Source organism: Lepidochelys kempii, chromosome 3, assembly GCF_965140285.1.
Source record: "Lepidochelys kempii isolate rLepKem1 chromosome 3, rLepKem1.hap1, whole genome shotgun sequence".
NCBI classification, from domain to species: Eukaryota; Metazoa; Chordata; order Testudines; family Cheloniidae; genus Lepidochelys; species Lepidochelys kempii.
Genome location: NC_136382.1, coordinates 84,826,314 through 84,844,793, shown reverse-complemented (window position 1 = coordinate 84,844,793; position 18,480 = coordinate 84,826,314). Strand labels below are relative to the sequence as shown.

The 18,480-nt window shown below is 42.4% G+C and overlaps 1 protein-coding gene across 1 annotated transcript in view; it reads left to right on the top strand.

The window, feature by feature from the left end:
- AK9 (adenylate kinase 9) overlaps positions 1-18,480 on the top strand; it is a 239,386-nt gene that overhangs the window by 213,374 nt on the left and 7,532 nt on the right. The window contains 7 exon segments of the mRNA XM_073336992.2: positions 1,089-1,235; positions 4,465-4,685; positions 9,076-9,272; positions 9,766-9,935; positions 12,041-12,139; positions 12,219-12,321; positions 13,617-13,731. Coding sequence (XP_073193093.1) covers positions 1,089-1,235; positions 4,465-4,685; positions 9,076-9,272; positions 9,766-9,935; positions 12,041-12,139; positions 12,219-12,321; positions 13,617-13,731 — 1,052 coding nt within the window.

Genomic DNA, 18,480 nt, shown 5'->3' with positions numbered 1-18,480 from the left:
GTCCTACAATCCACGTTGATTCACTCCGACCCCATCACCTAGGTGAGGCTTGGGAGTCACCTAAATTGGAATAGATATGAGCAAGCAGTCAAAGAAGAAAAAACAATTACTCACCTTTGTAACTGTTGTTCTTCGAGATGTGTTGCTCATATCCATTCCAAACCCACCCCGCTTCCCTTCTGTTGGAGTAGCCGGCAAGAAGGAACTGAGAGGGCTCTGGGTCGGCTGGGGTATATATTGAGCGCCATGAAGGCGCTAGTCCAGGGGGGCTCCACAGCGACCCACCAGGTGTTGCTAGGGTAAAAATTCTCCTATGGCCATGCGTGCATCGCACGCATACCTAAATTGGAATGGATATGAGCAACACATCTTGAAGAACAGTTACAAAGGTGAGTAACTGTTTTTTCCTCACAGGACAGGACAACACCTAATTCATCTCTAACATGCAGTTTTCAGCTTTGAGATCAGGATTGCATAAGCTTCCCTTGATGTGAATGTTTTGGTGTATCTTGGCCCACCAATGCCTAATATGTGATAATTATGTTTCTTTTCAATATGGATTAGACAGACCTTGAGTTAAAGTAGTAGATGTTGATTTAGATGTTCTCTTTGGAACACAATCCTGCTCCTGTCAAGTTGCTAATTATGTAGAGGACCAGTGGGGCTAGCTATAAATAAATAGATAAGAGCTCCTCATTTAAAACTCCAACTTTAAATGACTCTGAACTGTCAAGTTGTGCACGTCACCAGGCTATGTAACCATGTGTTCCCACACTTTTACGCTTGGCCTACCTCCTCCACTCCCTCCAATTTTTGTTACACCCACTTCTTATATTTTGTATTACATTTTATTGTAAACTCTGGGGTGGAGGCTGTGTCTTCCTGTAGGTTTGTACAACCCCTTGCTCAATGGGACTTGGATCTTGATTGGGGTCTCTGGACAGTACTGTAATACTGCTGGATACAATTAATTTAGGCTTGAATAAAGACTGGAAGTGGATTCTTGCTATTTACTGTTTAGTCTTAATGGTAAATTAGGAACTGACAGGTTTTTTTAAACCTGTATTCATGTTTCTGTTTTCACACAGAGTTGTTATTGATGGGTATCCTGTAACAACAAAACAAGTAAACATCTTGGAAGCAATGAGAATAATTCCAGTGAAAATCTTTGAGTTACAAGTGGATGCAAAGGAGCTTTTTAGAAGAGCACTAATAGACAAGGAAAGCACTGACAGGTAGTGATGCTAACAAAGAGTGATGATTTTATCCATGTTGTCAGGGTTCCCTCCCCACTCTGAACTCTGGGGTACAGATATGGGGCCCCACACAGAAGACCCCCTAAGCTTATATTCCACCAACTTAGGTTAAAAACTTCCCCAAGGCACAAATTCCTTTCCTTGTCCTTGGACGGTATTGCTGCCAAGTGATTTAAACAAATCACCAAGTGATTTAAACAAACATTCAGGGAGGGGCCACTTGCAGCCCTATTCCCCCCCCAAAAAATATCCCCCCAAAATCCTTCACCCCCTTTCCTGGGGAGGCTTGAGAATAGTATACCAACCAATAGGTTAACAAAGTGAGCACAGATCAAAGCCCCTGGTTTTTAGGGCACTGAAAATCAATCAGGTTCTTAAAAGAATAATTTTATTTTTTTAAAAAGTACAAGAATCACACCTGCAAAATCAGGATGGAAGATAACTTTACAGGGTAAATAAAAAGATTTAAACCACAGAGGATTTCCCTCTGACTCTGCTTCCCAGTTACAAAACAGGAATAAAATTACCTCTTAGCATAGGGAAAATTCACAAACTAAAACAAAAGATAATCTAATGCATTTCCTTGCTATTACTTACAATTTCTGTAATTTTATATGTATCATTTCAGGATCTTTTAGGAGCTGGTTTACCTTCTTGGTCTCTCTCTGTTTCGAGAGGGAACCAACAAAGAGAGCACAAATAAAACCTTCCTTCCCCTCCCCCCCAGATTTGAAAGTAACTTCTTTCCACATTGGTCCTTCTGGTCAGGTGCCAACTAGGTTAATTGAACCGATTAACCCTTTACAGCTAAATGATTCTGTACCTTTGGCCAGGAGGCATTTTATGTTACTGCATACATAAAGGTTGTTACCCTTCCCTTTATATTTATGACACATGTAAATCTTATCTTTCACAAGTATCGATTTAAGTACTCATATGTCCCTCATCAAAAGAATATCTGAGTGCTGCTGAAAGTGACTACCAAAAACTGTATCTGCTAGCTTTGCTACTGGATTTTATTATTCACCCACAAAAGCATTACTAGTGTCAGTAAAACAGATACTTAACTGACTCTAACATAATCTGTCTCTTTTCCTTGAGTGAGAGTTCTAATTGTAGGCCTTTTTAAAGGTCAGGAGTAATGTTTCATTTCTCCAAAGTACAGTGCACAAGTTATTTTTCTAAACCAGTGTTTCTCAACTTATTATACATTGTGGGCCACACATGTGGCCCATAATGTTTAACCTGGACCACAGGGGCAGGGTGGCAGCGCAGTAGCGGCCCAGACCCCACCCTGCGGGCCAGAGACCCCAGGAGCTGCCTGGTTACCCCGACCTCAGGACTCCAATAGGGTTGCCAACTGTCTAATTGCACAAACCCAAACACCCTTGCCCCACCCCCCTGCTCTGCCCCTTCCCTAAGGCTCCTAGGCCAATGGGAACTGCAGAGTCAGTGCTCAGGGTGGGGCAGCGTACGGAGACCTCCTGCCCCCTCCCAGGGGCCGCAAAACGTACTGGCCACTTCTGGGAGTGACATGGGGCCAGGGCAGGCAGGAAGCCTGCCTTAGCCCTGCTACACCATCGGACTTTTTGTTCATTTGCATCACAAAAAAATAACCTAGAACTATCTTTTTGCAAGAGTTTTTTACAACTCCCATTTTTAATTTCAAACAAGTTATATTTTGTAGGCTTAAATCTGCCCCATTGTGCAATCTGAATAATTACTAAAAGGTAGTATTACGTTAAGAGCCTCATCTTATTGCTTTAAAAAAATCCCTAATATATGCTTTTTGCACTGTTTAAATGAAGAACCAGGATACTCTATGCATTTAAACTGGATATTTATACTTTTCAGGATACTTGCAGCTGTGTTCTAATCCAGATTGCGCTGGGAGTTTTACATAACATCCCAGTTTAAATTTAGTTTACTTTTTTAATTGGATAAAATATATATAAAACTTTCTGAGTTTGGAGCTTGCATTTCTCTTAAACATATTAGAAGATTATGGCTCCTTACTGCTAAACAAGAATCTGATGCTCACTTGATTCTTTTGGACCTTGATATCACAAATTTCTAGTTCAGATACTGGATTCAGGATTGTGCCTACCACCACACCAATGCTCCCATCTTAAAAGGCTTACAAGACTTTGTTTAGACTAGGATTTAAAGGCATGTGTAGCAAAGCAAAGACTCACCGGTGCAGTGCCTCCTGCTGGTCGTCTTGGGAATTAGCTCTTCAGCCTTCAGAGTGCCCTCTGCTTGCCAATGTCTCGCTTACCTCCAGCCCCCGTGTCCCTCCCAGACCCCAGTGCCCCTTACCCCAGTGCCCCTTACCCTAGGGTTCTGCCCAGGGGACCCCCCCAACCCTCTCACCCACCTTGCCTCAGTGGCTACTGCCAGTCATCATCTAGCCCCCACTCACTGGGGCAAACGGCAATCTTCTCACGGCCACTCATTATTGGCAAGGAGGTTGGACCAGCTACCTCTGCCTATATCTGGGCTGCACCTCCCAGCCCCAGTACATGCATAGGCTTTACCAAGGCCTCAGCCTGGGGAGTTGCCAGGCTGGAGCTCCCCAGCCCCTCTGGCCTTTCCCCAGCCCTGCTCCACTCCAGGTGCCCTCTTCTCCCAGGCACCCAGGTCCTTCTCTCTCCCCAGCTAGAGAGAGACTCTGACTCAGCTCCTCCCTGGGCCCTTATAACAGGGCCAGGTGTGGCCTGATTGGGTTGTGGCCCCAGTTGTGGCTGTTTCCCCAATCAGCCTACCTTTTTCAGGAGCAAGGCAACTGCCCTGCTACACGTTATTAGAATATGTCCATAAACGTGTAATAATTAATATCCTAAAAGTCCTCTTCAAAATATTAAGGCTAAAGTCAGGAAATAAACAGACAGAGTGTAATTTTCTGAATTTTGCTTGTTTTCTGGACATCCACTTGATTACTCAGAGTTGTGTAATGATAAGAACAAACGAGAATTTTTTCTGTATTAATGACAATACGATTCTTGATAAACAAAGCTGTATTTCCTCAACAGTACTCTACAGTTTCAATAAGCATAATTAAAAATATATTGATAATGAACTCTAATGTATAAATTTTGACCTTCAGTCAGATAATCATCATCAGGAAAAATATATATTTTGTATGTTTTTGATTCTTCTTATGTCAATGCTGTTTCTTAAATCATTGCTATTTTTTTATTTTCTTCAGTCCACCTTATCCTATACATGACAGCTCACAGATTCTAGCTATTCGGAACTCCTGCTATAAAAAGAAAATTGATGCTATTAGGACTTACTACGAGAAGGAACATCAGAACTGGTGTGTGGTTGATGCATTCCGCAGCAAGTGGTGGATCTGGAACAAAATATTTGAGGAAGTTCAGGTGATCATTAAAAAGATCCAAACATATCTGGAAACAATCAGAGAAGGTAAAAGAAGAATTGCTGTTTAAAAATAGTGCTTGCTGTTTTGTAATTGTAATTTAAGGAACCCATTGTGTCACATTTAGATTCAATTTTAATTTGCTTCAAGTTATCCAAAGCAATAATGCCCAGGCAAAAACATTTTAAGCTGGATTTAAGTTTCAGAGCACATTTCAGTCACTTAGTAGTAATAAAAGTCTTACAAGAAAATAGTACTTATAAAAAAAATTGAATATCTTGATTACACTGGGAAAATGCATCATGTCAGAAACTAATAAATGTTATGTAATATGATGCAAAACACAACTTGCGTAGATAGAGGCTGAACATGTTAGTTGGTCATGGTTAACACTATTGGTTTTAAACATGAGTCTCTTGTCTACACCATTTTACATTATGTTAACAGAGAGCTTGTCTACATGGTGAAGTAATGCACTCTACAGGGGTGTGATTTCTAAAGCCTACTAATGAGTTGTGCATTAATTGGTCCATCTAGATCCTGCTGGTGCACACTAAAAGTTTCCTACTGTGCTTTAACATGCTCAGCACTATGTTAAAGTGCACTAGGAGAAAAGGTAAGCAGTCATGGAATAAGAGGAAATGGCCTCCCATGGATTAGTAACTGGTTAAGAGATAGGAAACAAAGGGTATGAATAAATGGTCAGTTTTTACAATGGAAAGAGCTAAATAGCGGGGTCCCCCAAAGATCTGTATTGGGACTTGTGCTATCCAGCATAATGATAAATGATCTGGAAAAGGGGTAAACAGTGAGGTGGCAACGATACTAAATTACTCAAGATAGTTAAGTCCAAAGCTGATTGTGAAGAGTTACAAAGGAATTTCACAAAACTAGGTGACTGGGCAACAAAATGAGTGATGAAATTCAATGTTGATAAGTGCAAAATAATACACATTGGAAAAAATAATCCCAACTATATATATAAAATGATGGGGTCTAAATGAGCTCTTACTACTCAAAAAAGAGATCTTGGAGTCATCGTGGATAATTCTCTGAAAATATCTGCTCACTGTACAGCAGCAGTCAAAAAAGCTAACAGAATATTAGGAACCATTAGGAAAGGGGATTGATGATAAAACAGAAAATATCATAATGCCACTATATAAATACGTGGTATGACCACACTTTGAATACTGCATGCGATTCTAGTCACCCCATCTCAAAAAAAGATTTACTAGAATTGGAACAGGTAAAGAGAAGGGCAACAAAAATGATTAGTTAGGAGTATGGAACAGTTTCCATACGAGGAGAGATTAAAAAGCCTGGGACTGTTCAGTTTCGAAAAGAAGAGACTAAAAGGAGATATGATAGAGATCTATAAAATCATGAATGGTATGGAGAAAATGAAATAGGGAAGTGTTATTTATCCCTTCCCATAACACAAGAAATAGAGGTCATTAAATTAATAGGCAGCAGGTTTAAAACAAACAGAAGGATGTACTTCTTCACACATCGCACAGGCAACCTATGGAACTCATTGCCAGTGGATATTATGAAGTATAACTGGGTTTAGAAAAGAATTAGGTAAATTCATGGTCCATCAATGGCTATTAGCCAAGATGGTCAAGGATGCAAACCCATGTTCCAGGTGTCCCTCATTAAACCAATGCAATTTAAAGCATGGATGTTCTAAAATCAATTTAAATCTGAATTATATCTGTTTAGTTTGCACCTTTAAATTTACTAATGCAAGCTAAACTGCTATTACTGGTTTTAGACTGATATAAGGATATCCACAAAAAGAGTTTGCATCAATTTAAGTAAATCAGTTCTTAAACCAGTTTAAGTTAACCTGGTGCATCTTCTCTGTGTGGACAAGCCCCCGATGCATTTTTCCAGTGTAGACAAGGTCTACAGACTTGTCCCCACCTTGTCACAAACTAAAAGTTTGTGTAGACAAGCCTTAAGAGACCACCTCTCTCACCTTGTGACATGTTATCACCGCTGAGATCAGCAGAGTTGGTTGAGCAGGAGCCCAGTTGATATGAAAGGGAGTTGCGATTAAGATGTTCTCCAGTAGGACTCCTTAGCACCTTTTGGAATTTGCTTCCTTACCTCTCACCCCTTGGTACAAAGTAGCCTGAGTTTGTTGATCTTCAGGATTTGCTGAAGGGCTTATTTCCTTCCCAACTCCTCAAAAATTTCCTCTTTAGGGTGTTAGGTACTGGGGTAGAATCTGTTTGGGGGTTGAAGTTTTGTTTATATTTTTTGTGATTGCCAGAGTATTGTATAGTGGGAGCCACTGGAAGAGACCATTTATTCTGTTTATATATTTGAAATACTTATTAAGGACGCTCAGTCCAGGACTGATGCTTTGTTTTATAAACTAGTATAAATAAAAATACGTTTATAAACACAGAAAATTCAGAATTAGGGTTAATCTTACAAGGATTGTTTTTTGCAGTGCTGTTGTAGCCGTGTTGGTCCCAGGATATTAGAGAGACAAAGTGAGTGAGGTAATATTGGACCAACTTGTATTTGTGAAAGAGACAAGCTTTCGAGCAACACAGAGCTACACGGAGGTCCTGAGGAAGAGCTGTGTAGCTTGAAAGTTTGTCTTTCACCAAGAGAAGCTGATCCAATAAAAGATAGTACATCACCTACCATGTCTCTCAAAGGTTTTGATTTTTTATCCAGTGTACACTCAGCCTTAATAAAATTTTTGTTTGTCTGGGAATTTCTTTCTTTTTAGTTTTTTTGAGGGGTGGGGAGGAGTTGGTGAGGTTGGAAAGCAAGGAACTAGGAGTCATAGGAAGGCAGGAAACAGAAGCTTTACTTGGTCCTTGGCTCCTTAGCAGGCCTCTGTGAGTTAGATACCTCAGATTCCTCAGGATCCATATGCTGATTCCTCTTTTCCTACTAGCTGGTAAGAATTCTGTTGCTATCTGCCACTCTGTGAAGGCATTACAGATTCTGCTCCTGGTGAAGTACAGAAGCATCTTCCAAGATCTGTTTTACCAGAGGATGGAATTTGATAACAACTTGTCTCTGCAAGTCCTGCCTCCACTCCCTGGCAATGTTCCCTCTAATTTTTGACAGGCTGTGTGTGCAAAAAAACCTTTCTGTGCAAATTGTTGTGCTTCTGTGCAAATTTCCATGTGCATGGGGTTTAGGGTCTGTGTGCATGCACATACACGCACAGCTTAGAGGGAACAGTGCTCCCTGGCTTCTTCATGGAAGAAGACTGCGTGGATGGGAGGGGTGAATGGGAGTGCTTACTATTTGGGAGTGTCATGAGTACATTGATTCTATCTTAGTTTTTAAAGACTGCATGTATACAAAGCATCCATGTACAATCTTCACACTTTTATTAAGTTTACATACATGAATAAATAAATCCATGGCCTCTCTGAGGGGATAATCCCATTTAGACAAATCTGCTGGCAATAGGGAGGATAAGAGCTGGTGCCTGAGATCCAGGAACACAGAAGCAGAGGAGAGATATTTTCACTTCTTCCAAATGTAACTGTGGGGTGAGTGATGTAAGTGGCAAACTAACATAATTTGCATTGATTTGGTATTAGTATGAGTACATAACAAATGTTACTTAAATTGATTTGTTGTTCTGTGGGGACAAAATTGCTATTCTTTGGGGATCAAATTCAGTACTGGCATAAACTGACACATTTTAGTTGTTGAGTTATCTTACACCAGGGTTGAGTTTGGCCACAGCTGTCCTTGAGGATGGTGCAATGTAAATTAGAATGCTTGTGGAGGAAAGACGTGCTGCCTTATTTTACGTCCTCCTTTTGCTTTTCCTGTTACAGCCTCATATTGGCACCCAAACTTCAATCGTCTAAACTTCAGTCATAACCCAAATAATATTTAATTCCTCTTTAATCTATAATTTGAACATTAGACTTTTAAAATATAAATTGGATTTTCTTAGATATTTTTTTCCAAGAGATCTTGAATAACTCTGTTAGCTAGACCCTCAAGTTTGTAAGACTGGGGTGAATAAATGAGAGTTTTTATCACATCCTAATTTAAACTTCTTTTCACTTATGTCGAGAAATCAAATGACAATTTAAATGTTCCTTCGCATCAGAGGAATGAAACAGTACACCCGTAATGCAAAACTACCTCAAAAAAAGTTGATTAATAAATTAACTGTGGAGGATCCTGCAACATTAGCTATTGTATTTCTTAAGTAATTGCTAAAGAAAAGATTACCAAAATAAATTAATAAAATATTTTGCAACCTAGTTACTTTAATAATCAAATTATTTATAAAGATTGCCAGTTTGTGATTCTCATCATTGAATATAAGTGTTACATTTCCACAATGGATATAATCCTCAAAAATGGCAACATTTTGTACTGCATGTGAAAAATGTTGAAATTTTACAAAATAACATTTTATTCTATTATCGACAGGAAAAGCAGCCAGTATTGCTGATTTATGTATCACACCACAAGAGTTGCAGTCTCGGCTAGGAGAATTTGGACAATACTGTCCTGTCAGCATCGCAGAAAAGGGTGAACTGGTTGACTGCTCTGTAACCTCATCATTGCAGTTTGCAGCAGAGTTTCGAGGACACTATTACAAAATGGCTTCGCAGGAGGAATTGAATGTGAATATCCAAGGGCCTCAATGGCCTCAGCAAGGGTGGGATAGGAGGAAGGGTGGCTTTACTAGGAGCAGAGCCATCCCTATCCATACGCAAAGTACGCAGCTATGTAGGGCACCAGGAAATTTGGGGCACCAAAATTTCACCAGTGGTGGGAAGTGCAGTGACTCAGCCGCACCGCCAGTGAGTGCTGGGGGTCGGTTCCCCCCAAGCCAGGGTCCCCTCCCCCCCCTGCAGAGGCCTGGAGCCAGCCCCCTTCCCCCCCGCCACGGAGACCTGGGGTCAGCCTCCCCCCCAGCCCCTGAGGCCTGGGGCCCCAGAATAGCTGGGGATGGCCCTTACTAGAAGCAGGTACTACACCTGTGAAAGGTAGGGAAGTAGCAAGAAAGAGCAGAAGAGCCAGAATGCAATAAGCCACATCTTGTGTAGCTTGTATAATGTTTATATAATGCTCTGTTTATTTTGCAACAAAAAAGTTTATTTTCTCTTACTACAGAGATTCTTGAATGCACCAGAGTTGTATGTGCCACCATTAGCACCTCATCCTCTTCCCTCACCAGATATGCTACCAAAGAAACTGACAATGGCAGAAGTAAAGGCCTTATTCCCTAAAAAGGCTGAAATGCAAGGATACTGTCCAGTCACTTACCTAGATGGAAAACAAAGGTAAATCCTTACATTTCCCAGAATATTTGTTTAAAAAAAAAAAGTACCCTGAAGAAGTACTGCTTTTCTGTTTTCAACGGGAAAAACAATTACAACTCTTTACACTGTGCCCCTGCAAAACTTTTGTAAAATAAACTTTTGAAACCCACTTGGCTTCGGGCTTCATTATGAACCTGAAACATTGAAGAAATTGCATAAAACATGAAGTGGGCTAAACCAGCATAGATTTGCATTTCCCCAAAAAAGCCAGAGTTCCTGCTTCTGTTTTTAGCTACTGTCTAGTGGGGTCCAGTAGCCTTCTGTCCTTCATCCCTTCTGATATTTTCACAGGGCAGCCTGTGAGACTGCTCCAATCTTTTTCTTGTATGGTAGGTGAATGGGCAGCCAGAGGCCATCTCTCCCCTTCTCAAGATCTATAAGTGTCTTTTAGGGATTGGTGACATGACTGGTCCTTTTGCTTTCTGCAGTAGTGGTAGTTAAAAACTCTTCTTTAGCTGCTGTTGATGCCACATTAGCCCTCATTCTGAGGCTGAAAGATATCCTACTTATTTGAAATTCTGTTAACATGGGTGTGCTCTGAAGTATTTCTAATGAGCAGAATGAGGTAAGGTCAGCCAGTGGAGCATCCTCAAGAGGACCAGCTTCTACACACCTCCTGCCGACGAAACAGGTGGAGAGCAAACAGGTTTGTTATCCCTCCAAAGATCTTAACTGGAGCTAAGGAACAGACCTACTAGCAGGCCCCCTGCAACAAGTAGGGAAGAGAGTTGAGCATATGATTACCTATTAAAGACTTTGGGGGATAGATTGTGGAAGGTACTTATACTGTAAGCTTTTTGAGGCTGGGACTGTTTCTTGTTTTGTATCTTGTACAATGCCAAGCATATTATTGTCACTTAATACATAATAGATAAGGCTAAACTTATGTCACAGAGGTCATGAAATCCGTGACTTCCAGAGACCTCTGTGATATTTTCCGCTTCAACCCCGGGGTGGTGGAGCTGGAGCTGGAGCTGTCAGCCAGCGGGGTACTGGAGCTCAAGTTGCCACAGGCAGCAGGGCCCACTACAGCTCCCAGCCATTGTAGGGGTGGTAGGGGGAAGCCCTGCAGCTCCCAGCCTCTCCAGGCGGTTGGGGGAGGACTCTGGAGCTCCTAGATACCGTGAGCGGCAGGAGCCTCCCCGCTCCCAGCAACCACATTGGGGCCCCCACAGATCCCACCTGCTGTGGGTGGCAGTGGGAACCTCAGCACTCAGCCACCACGAGTGGCAGGGGGCCCATGGATCTCTGAGCCACCAAGGGTGCCTGGGGAACCCAAGAACCACAGCAACGGTGGGTGCTGGACCCCCTCCTCCCCATTTTGTCACAAGTCAGGAATAGGTTTTCTGTGAATTTTTGTTTATTGCTGGTGACCTATTCCTGACTTTTACTAAAAATAACCGTGACAGAATCTTAACCTTAATAATAGATCATATAGGACTCCCTCCCCTACCTTTTCTAAAGATGGCTAAAAATAAGGGTGAGCTTGAGCCTTTTGGAGGGGAGTAGGTTCTGTGAGGTGAGGATCTCTGTAGCCTTATTTTTGATTGTGACAAAACTTGCATGGTTTGAATGGTTTCAACCAAGATTTACTTCAGGTTAATTATTCAAAATGGCACCCAAATCTCAGACATTCTAAGAAGATACAAATTGAGCCAGCAGTATCACACAATAAGGTCACAAAGCTTTCCTAAAAAGGTAGCTGGGCATTCACTCATTGTGAGGAAATCCATGGTTGGGGTAGAGCCAACATAGCCAGCTCTAGATCACCTCTTCTCAGCTTCAAAGATTCTCATCCAGAGAAACAGTCCCTGTAGGAGGCTGTTTACAGGCAAGTCTGGAGTAGGGCCCATGTTCATTATTGAGGCAATATACCCGATTCAAATTTTGAACTACGAGTAGCTCTGTCAGTCGTGGTGGGAGCATGAACCATCATACCCAGTTGTTTTTGTAATTAGTAGAGCTATTGGATCAGAACAGTCCCAATTTTTAATGTATTTAAATAGCACAAGTGATACTTCATATTCCTTGTAGATATGTACTTGTTCCTTGTTCTGTCTTTACAGATACGAAGCCTTGGTACCTGGCACCATTGAATATTCTGTGGAATATCGAGATAAGCTATATATTTTTGAAAGTGAAGAAAAACTCCATAAATTTATGAGGTGAATTTATTATCTTTTATTTTAACATTTAATCATTTCATATTTTCTGTCTTGAAAGCACTTAACTTCTGTATCTTAGGTTACCAGAAAAGTACTGGAATCAGAAGCTTCCACATAAACTCCCTCCAATAAAGGAACCAGTTCTACTTACTGTTCTTCCCCTGACTGGATACCTTGAACAGGCTAGTTTTTGCTTCTTTAATTTAAATTAATTTTAAGTGACAATATAGGATCTATGTCTTCTGATTTTTGCTTTTTATTTTAAATTGTAATATTAATCTTGATTTTATTAATAGAAATTCAGTAAAGATCAGGGTAATATATGTACTTACAGTTAAGAGAGGATAATACTGGTAGTTTAAAAAATGGCAGCTGTTTGAAGCTATTCGGAGATTTGTAATCTTAGAACAGTCCTGGGGAAGATTAATTAATGGGCAGTATCCAGGTGAGGCGATCAAAGATATATGATAAACTGCAGAACAATGTAATAAAATTTATCCCAAGGTTCCTCCATTTATCTTATGGCTCTCTAATTTATCACAGAGTTAAAACTACTAATACATTGTGCTTTTGTGTAAAATACATATGGAGCTAGTATCCATGCCCATTCAATTTGTCACAGGCCTATGACCATATCATCTGCCCCCTAATCCATCTTTGCATCCACTAATCCATTGTAGGTGGAATGTGCAGGTGGTATGACCTTTGTACTGCTCTAATATTGGTGCTGCTTGGTGCACAGAGAGCTGCTGTAACTTATGCCAGCCTTTAACGGTGATGGAGGACCAAGGATGCAAAGGACAGGCATGGTGTATGGGCATTCCTGTTTGTTGCTGTTTCATTTGTATTGCAGTTGCACTTAGGGGTCTTAATCATAGCGTAGTGCTGTTCTGTACAAACCCATAACAAAAACGTAGACCCTGCTCCCAGAAGCTTGCCTTCTTTTCCATGCTGTGTTGGCAACAAGGAGAGTATGTGACATAAGAATCTCTGTTTTGGCTCTGTGGCATTGGAGGATCACCCTTGCTCTGGGGTGATCCTCTGAAAGTTAAATTGGGTTCATGAGCTGAGTATGATGATAGTCCAGTAGAGGATAGAGCAGCTACACTGCACTAGCAGGTATGGCCATGCATGTTCATATACATATGTTTGCGCACACTCTCACATAAAACTTACACGGTGTTGCTAATAGTATGGCAACTTGCCATGGGAAAGTGTTATTAAAATAAATACTAAACAGGCATTTTCTTTTCTATAACATATGGATGGAAAAGATAACTATTTAGGGTCTGACCCTACTCCTGTTGAAGGCAATAACAAAACTCCCATTTATTTAGATGCTCAGACACCATGGTATATCAACACTTATACAGATAGACTTAAGTGACAGCAGGATCAGGCCTTTAATGTATTTTTGGTGTACTGTGTTCAAGTCCTTGCTTCATGGCTTTTTTAAAAAAAATTTCTATTTCTTCAGGGGATAGCAACTGCTCTAATAAAAGCTATGAATGAAGTGGGCTGCTTAAAGCCAAAGTTTCCATTCTTAAGCGTAAAAAAAACGGCTCTGCTGTTTGTGGCCTGTCATTTAAAAGGTATGGTAAAATGTGCTATAGTAATAGCATTAATTGAATATATGGAATGAATTCTTTTATTTAATATTTTTAGATTAAAAATGCAATCACTGACTCATCTGATTTCCCCATTCTTCTGAAGTCTGATTCTTTAAAAAATAAATACTATACATAGCATAGTACATATAAACAAGTTTTTGGCAAATATATAGGGCACCAAGGTGAAAGAGGTGTTAATAGGCCCCCCAAAAATATTATGAGACTCTAATATTACTTTATCACCGCACTAGGGAAATCCCCCTCCCCACAATTAACTAGTTTTAGAACACAACAAAAAAAATTGCTTTTAAAGCTAGCTGGAGCTGTAGTGTTTTGGGCAACCTGAACCATTTTTAAAACTGGTTGGAGTCACTGTAATAAAGGATGCTGAAAGATCAACTTAACACATTTATCTGACCTACACCAATTTCCAGAAAAGAATCAACCAAAATATCAGTGCAGGATCTAACTGTTTTTAAACTGGTTTAGTTGAAACAGATTTTAGATTCACATGGAGCATTAGTAGCTCTAAGGCCAGCTCCATAACATAAATTCACATACTGATCCACTAAATTAGATCTAGTTATGATACAAAAAGCTGCATCAGTAACTTTCTAGGTAAAGACACAGGTCAAATGTACACAATGATATAATTAGAGCTTTTAGCAGCCTTTACCATAGTCAAGTGTTGTTGACCTGCTAGCTTGTTTGTGATGTCACTGTGGAAAATTTCAAAATGTATGAGTAAGGCTGCGAGTCTGTCACGGAAGTCATGGATTCTGTGACTTTCCAGGACCTCCCGTGACTTCTGCAGCTGCAGCAGCTGGTGTGGCTGACCCCAGGGTCACCCAAAAAGCTAGCCCCAGAGCCAGCCAGACCAGCTGCTCCTTGGGTGGCCACGGCAGCTGGCCCCGGGGCTGCCTGAGCAGCAGCAGTCCCGGTGGTGACCCTGGAGCAGTGGTGCCAGGGGCCACCCCGGAGGTTGTCAGAGCAGCGGCCCTGAGGGCCTCGGAGCAGCGGGTGGTGGGGGGTAGTCAGCCCCAGGGCCACCTCCCCCCTCCGCCCCACTTCCAACAGCAGCAGTCCAGGGCCCTAGGAGCAGCTAAGATTTAGTCAGTGGTATTTATAGTAATAGTCATGGACAGGGCACGGGCTGTGAATTTTTATTTATTGTCCATGACCTGTCCATGACTTTTACTAAAAATACCCATGACTAAATCTTACCCTTATTTATGGGCTGTTATACCACCAGTATGCTGATGATTTTCAGTTCTGCATCTCATTCTTATTGAACCTACGTTCTTTAGGATCTCCTTGCTTTCCCAGTAGATAAATACAATCCTTAATGAAAGTTAGCTGACTTAAACTCAGTTCACAGAAGATTGAAGTGATACTTGTTGATAGAATAAAACATCTTTTGGTATTGACAGGTGTAAGGACTGCTTTCGACACTTAGGGAGTATGCCCAAATTTTGTCTCAGTTGTTCATATCAGCTTATTATTTGACTTTTCACTGCTCCTGGATAGACAGGTGACTAGGGTGGCCTAAAGAACTTTTCATCTGTAGCCAGCCCAGAGAGGACAAGCTCTCTTCTCCAGTGTATTCAGGAGTCTAACATCTCCCTGGTTTGTGACTGAGCTGTGCCTTCTGTGCAGAAATAGGAGGCGGTTCAGTGCTGTTGCTAGAGGACTCTGGGCAAGACCACATCCTTTACTTCCACTCACCAGAAGTCTTACCTGTGACAGAGCAATATGTTCAGTGGTTCAGCTCTCCCCTGCCTTTTGTTATTTTTAACCTCTTGCGTTCCATGGGGTTTTTTTTAAGGTAATGACAAGTTTATCTTCTCTATCGGGTTCTTCACATACTTTGTGTCTCCATGGAGCTTTCAGAGCACTGAGGTCTTCTCTAATAGATGAATTAACAGTTTACTAGTCCCAGTCAGGGAGCCAACCTTGTAAAACTTTCTTGGCCACCTGAATAAAATTCTTCTTGTGCATGGATAAGTAGCTTGACCCTAGAAATCTCAGAATCCTAGACATCTCTTGTTATATCCAAAACTGGATAGAATTGCATCTCAAATCTGGGTAAATCTGGTGGGGGGGGGCGGTTTGAAGATGTAGTGGTGGTTCCAATGAGAAGTCAAGGATATGTCTTGACCCTCAGGAGTGTGCAATGAGCTGGAACAACAGAATCCCTGATCAACCACCTATGAGCCTCAAGGGCCATTAGATGCCTTATCACTAGTTTGGAGAGCCCTGTGACTATCATCCCAGAGTGGGACCTGCATTAGGTCTTACAGACTCTTGCTTTATCATTTTTCAGTTCTTCTTTGAGTGATTGCACATGTGCATTCCACTCTTGGTGTCTGTGTGCTCAGCACACCGGCACTGAAAACTTTTTCCCACTGCGGTACCCATTTGGTGGCTTGAGCTCCCCCTCCTGGCACATGGCACTATGTGAAGGTATAAAGGGCAGAGCCATCCTTAGTTCTCAGTTCCTTCTTACTGCCCACAATTTATGTTGGAAATCTGTTCTATGCTGGAACAATTCTTCTCTCAGCCTTTGTGTAACATACTGTATATTGTGACAGGGTTGAGCTAGATGGCTATAGGAGAGTAACAGAAGGCAGATATATTAGCCCCAGTCTAAGTAGGTCCCTTTTCTCTGGGTAAGGTAACAGGGAAGGTTTTTTGAACAATCAGGAACTTTCTGGAGACAATTAAGACAGGCAGATTAGAACACCTGAGCCAATCAAGAAGCTGCTAGAATCAATTAAGGCAGGCTAATCAGGGCACCTGGGTTTTAAAAAGGAGCTCACTTCAGTTTGTGGTGTGCGTGTGAGGAGCTGGGAGCAAGAGGCACTAGGAGCTGAGAGTGAGAACGCAGACTGTTGGAGGACTGAGGTGTACAAGCATTATCAGACACCAGGAGAAAGGTCCTATGGTGAGGATAAAGAAGGTGTTGGGAGGAGGCGATGGGGAAGTAGCCCAGGGAGTTGTAGCTGTCGCAGAGCCGTTCCAGGAGGTGCTCTAGACAGCTGCATTCCACAGGGCCCTGGGCTGGAACCCGGAGTAGAGGGCGGGCCCGGGTTCCCCCCAAATCCTCCCAACTCCTGGTCAGACACAGGAGGAGTCGACCTGGACTGTGAATTCAGAAAAATGGCCAAGTTGAGGGCTGCCGTGAAGCTCCAGGGCGAGCAAATCCGCCAATAAGCGCAAGACCCACCAAGGTAGAGCAGGAACTTTGTCACAATATATATTGTTAGTCTAGCTCTTAGTGTTAAAAATAACATTTTTTGGACTTGTCATTTCCTCGTTTGGGGTCTTTCTATTCATGGTACCAAGGCATGCCCTGGTCACCGGGTGCTTTTTACTCCAGGCCTATGCCAGTTAGCAACCTGCACAATAGCTTCCTAATGTGCTTGGGAGAGGCACCCATGAACACTGGGGTGCCAGAGTTCAAGCCTAGGATGAAGAAGGGTAGGAAGGCCAGGCTGTAATTCCTGCTGATGGAAGCAGTGTTCAGCACACAGTCAGCCATCCCAGTCTGACCCAGTGCTGAGTGCTGCAGCTTCAGTGAGAAGTGCACTTCCTGTGTTAGCAGAATCCTGGCACCGTTCTCCCTTGCCTTTACTGAGGAAAAAGTACAAGGCTTCCAGGGGAAGATCTGCACCCTCTAAGTCTGGTAAGATAGTCAAGGAGTTGAATAGAGTGCACCTGAACCCTAAGCACTCCGACAAATGTGTGTCTAAGTCAGCACAATCGGTTCCAGCACCACAAGGGGCATTGTCGAGGGCAGAAGAGGCACCATCAACTTCTTCAGCACCGCAACAAAAGACCACCTCAGTGCCAACTACTCCAGAGGTGTTTGCAGTGGCAAGGAACCTGCTTTGTCTTTCTGTGCTGGTGTCCCTGTCCTTACAAGAGTCTGGTCCCCCAGCAAAGCTGCCAGTGATTCCAACACCAGTACCGCAGTTGCCCACTTCCCAGACAGGCAGAGCCATCCCAGGGAAAGCCTGCTATGATGGCATCACTCTGCCCATCACCTGGCTCACAACACAAGCCCCCAAAACCAAGAGGATAGGCTCTGCCATGGTCAGAGAAAAGAGAATTCTCCTTGTCAGACTCGGGGGTGGTGTCATACGTGTTTCAACTCTGAAGCGGTACCTGCCGGTCTTTGCCCAGATCCTCTCTTCCTACTTACCAGCAATGGCACCTCCCATGGGAATGTGGCCAGGATAATGGAGCCCTGTCCCATTTCAGTGGCCATTTTGGAATCCATGGGGGTTTCCCACAACATTCAGATCTTCTCCAGACTGTATATACTCAATGCTCTCATTTAGAAGGCCTGAGTCTATGCACCGAACCTCTCCATCTCCAGAGTTTGGTACCGGGCCCAGTACTGAGCATCAGGAAGAGGCTCCAGTGCTAGAGCAACAGCCCGCAGAGGAGATTCTAACTCTCCCACTCTTGGCTTCCTCTTCATCCTCGGCAGATGATGCTGTTTTGTCTGGAACAGTGTCGCAGGGTGCCGTATTGCGGAAAAGCAAAATGGGAGTGGGGGGTTGATGACTCAAATGCCTAGTAGCTAGCATTATTACAGCTGCTCTTGCCTTCTGGGCAGCGCGGCCAAGCAGTCCCAGGTGGGCCAGATACACCCCATCACAAACAATTTTACCTCCTCCTAATGACTTTAAAGTTTACCAGGAGTTGCTAAATAGAGTGGCTGAA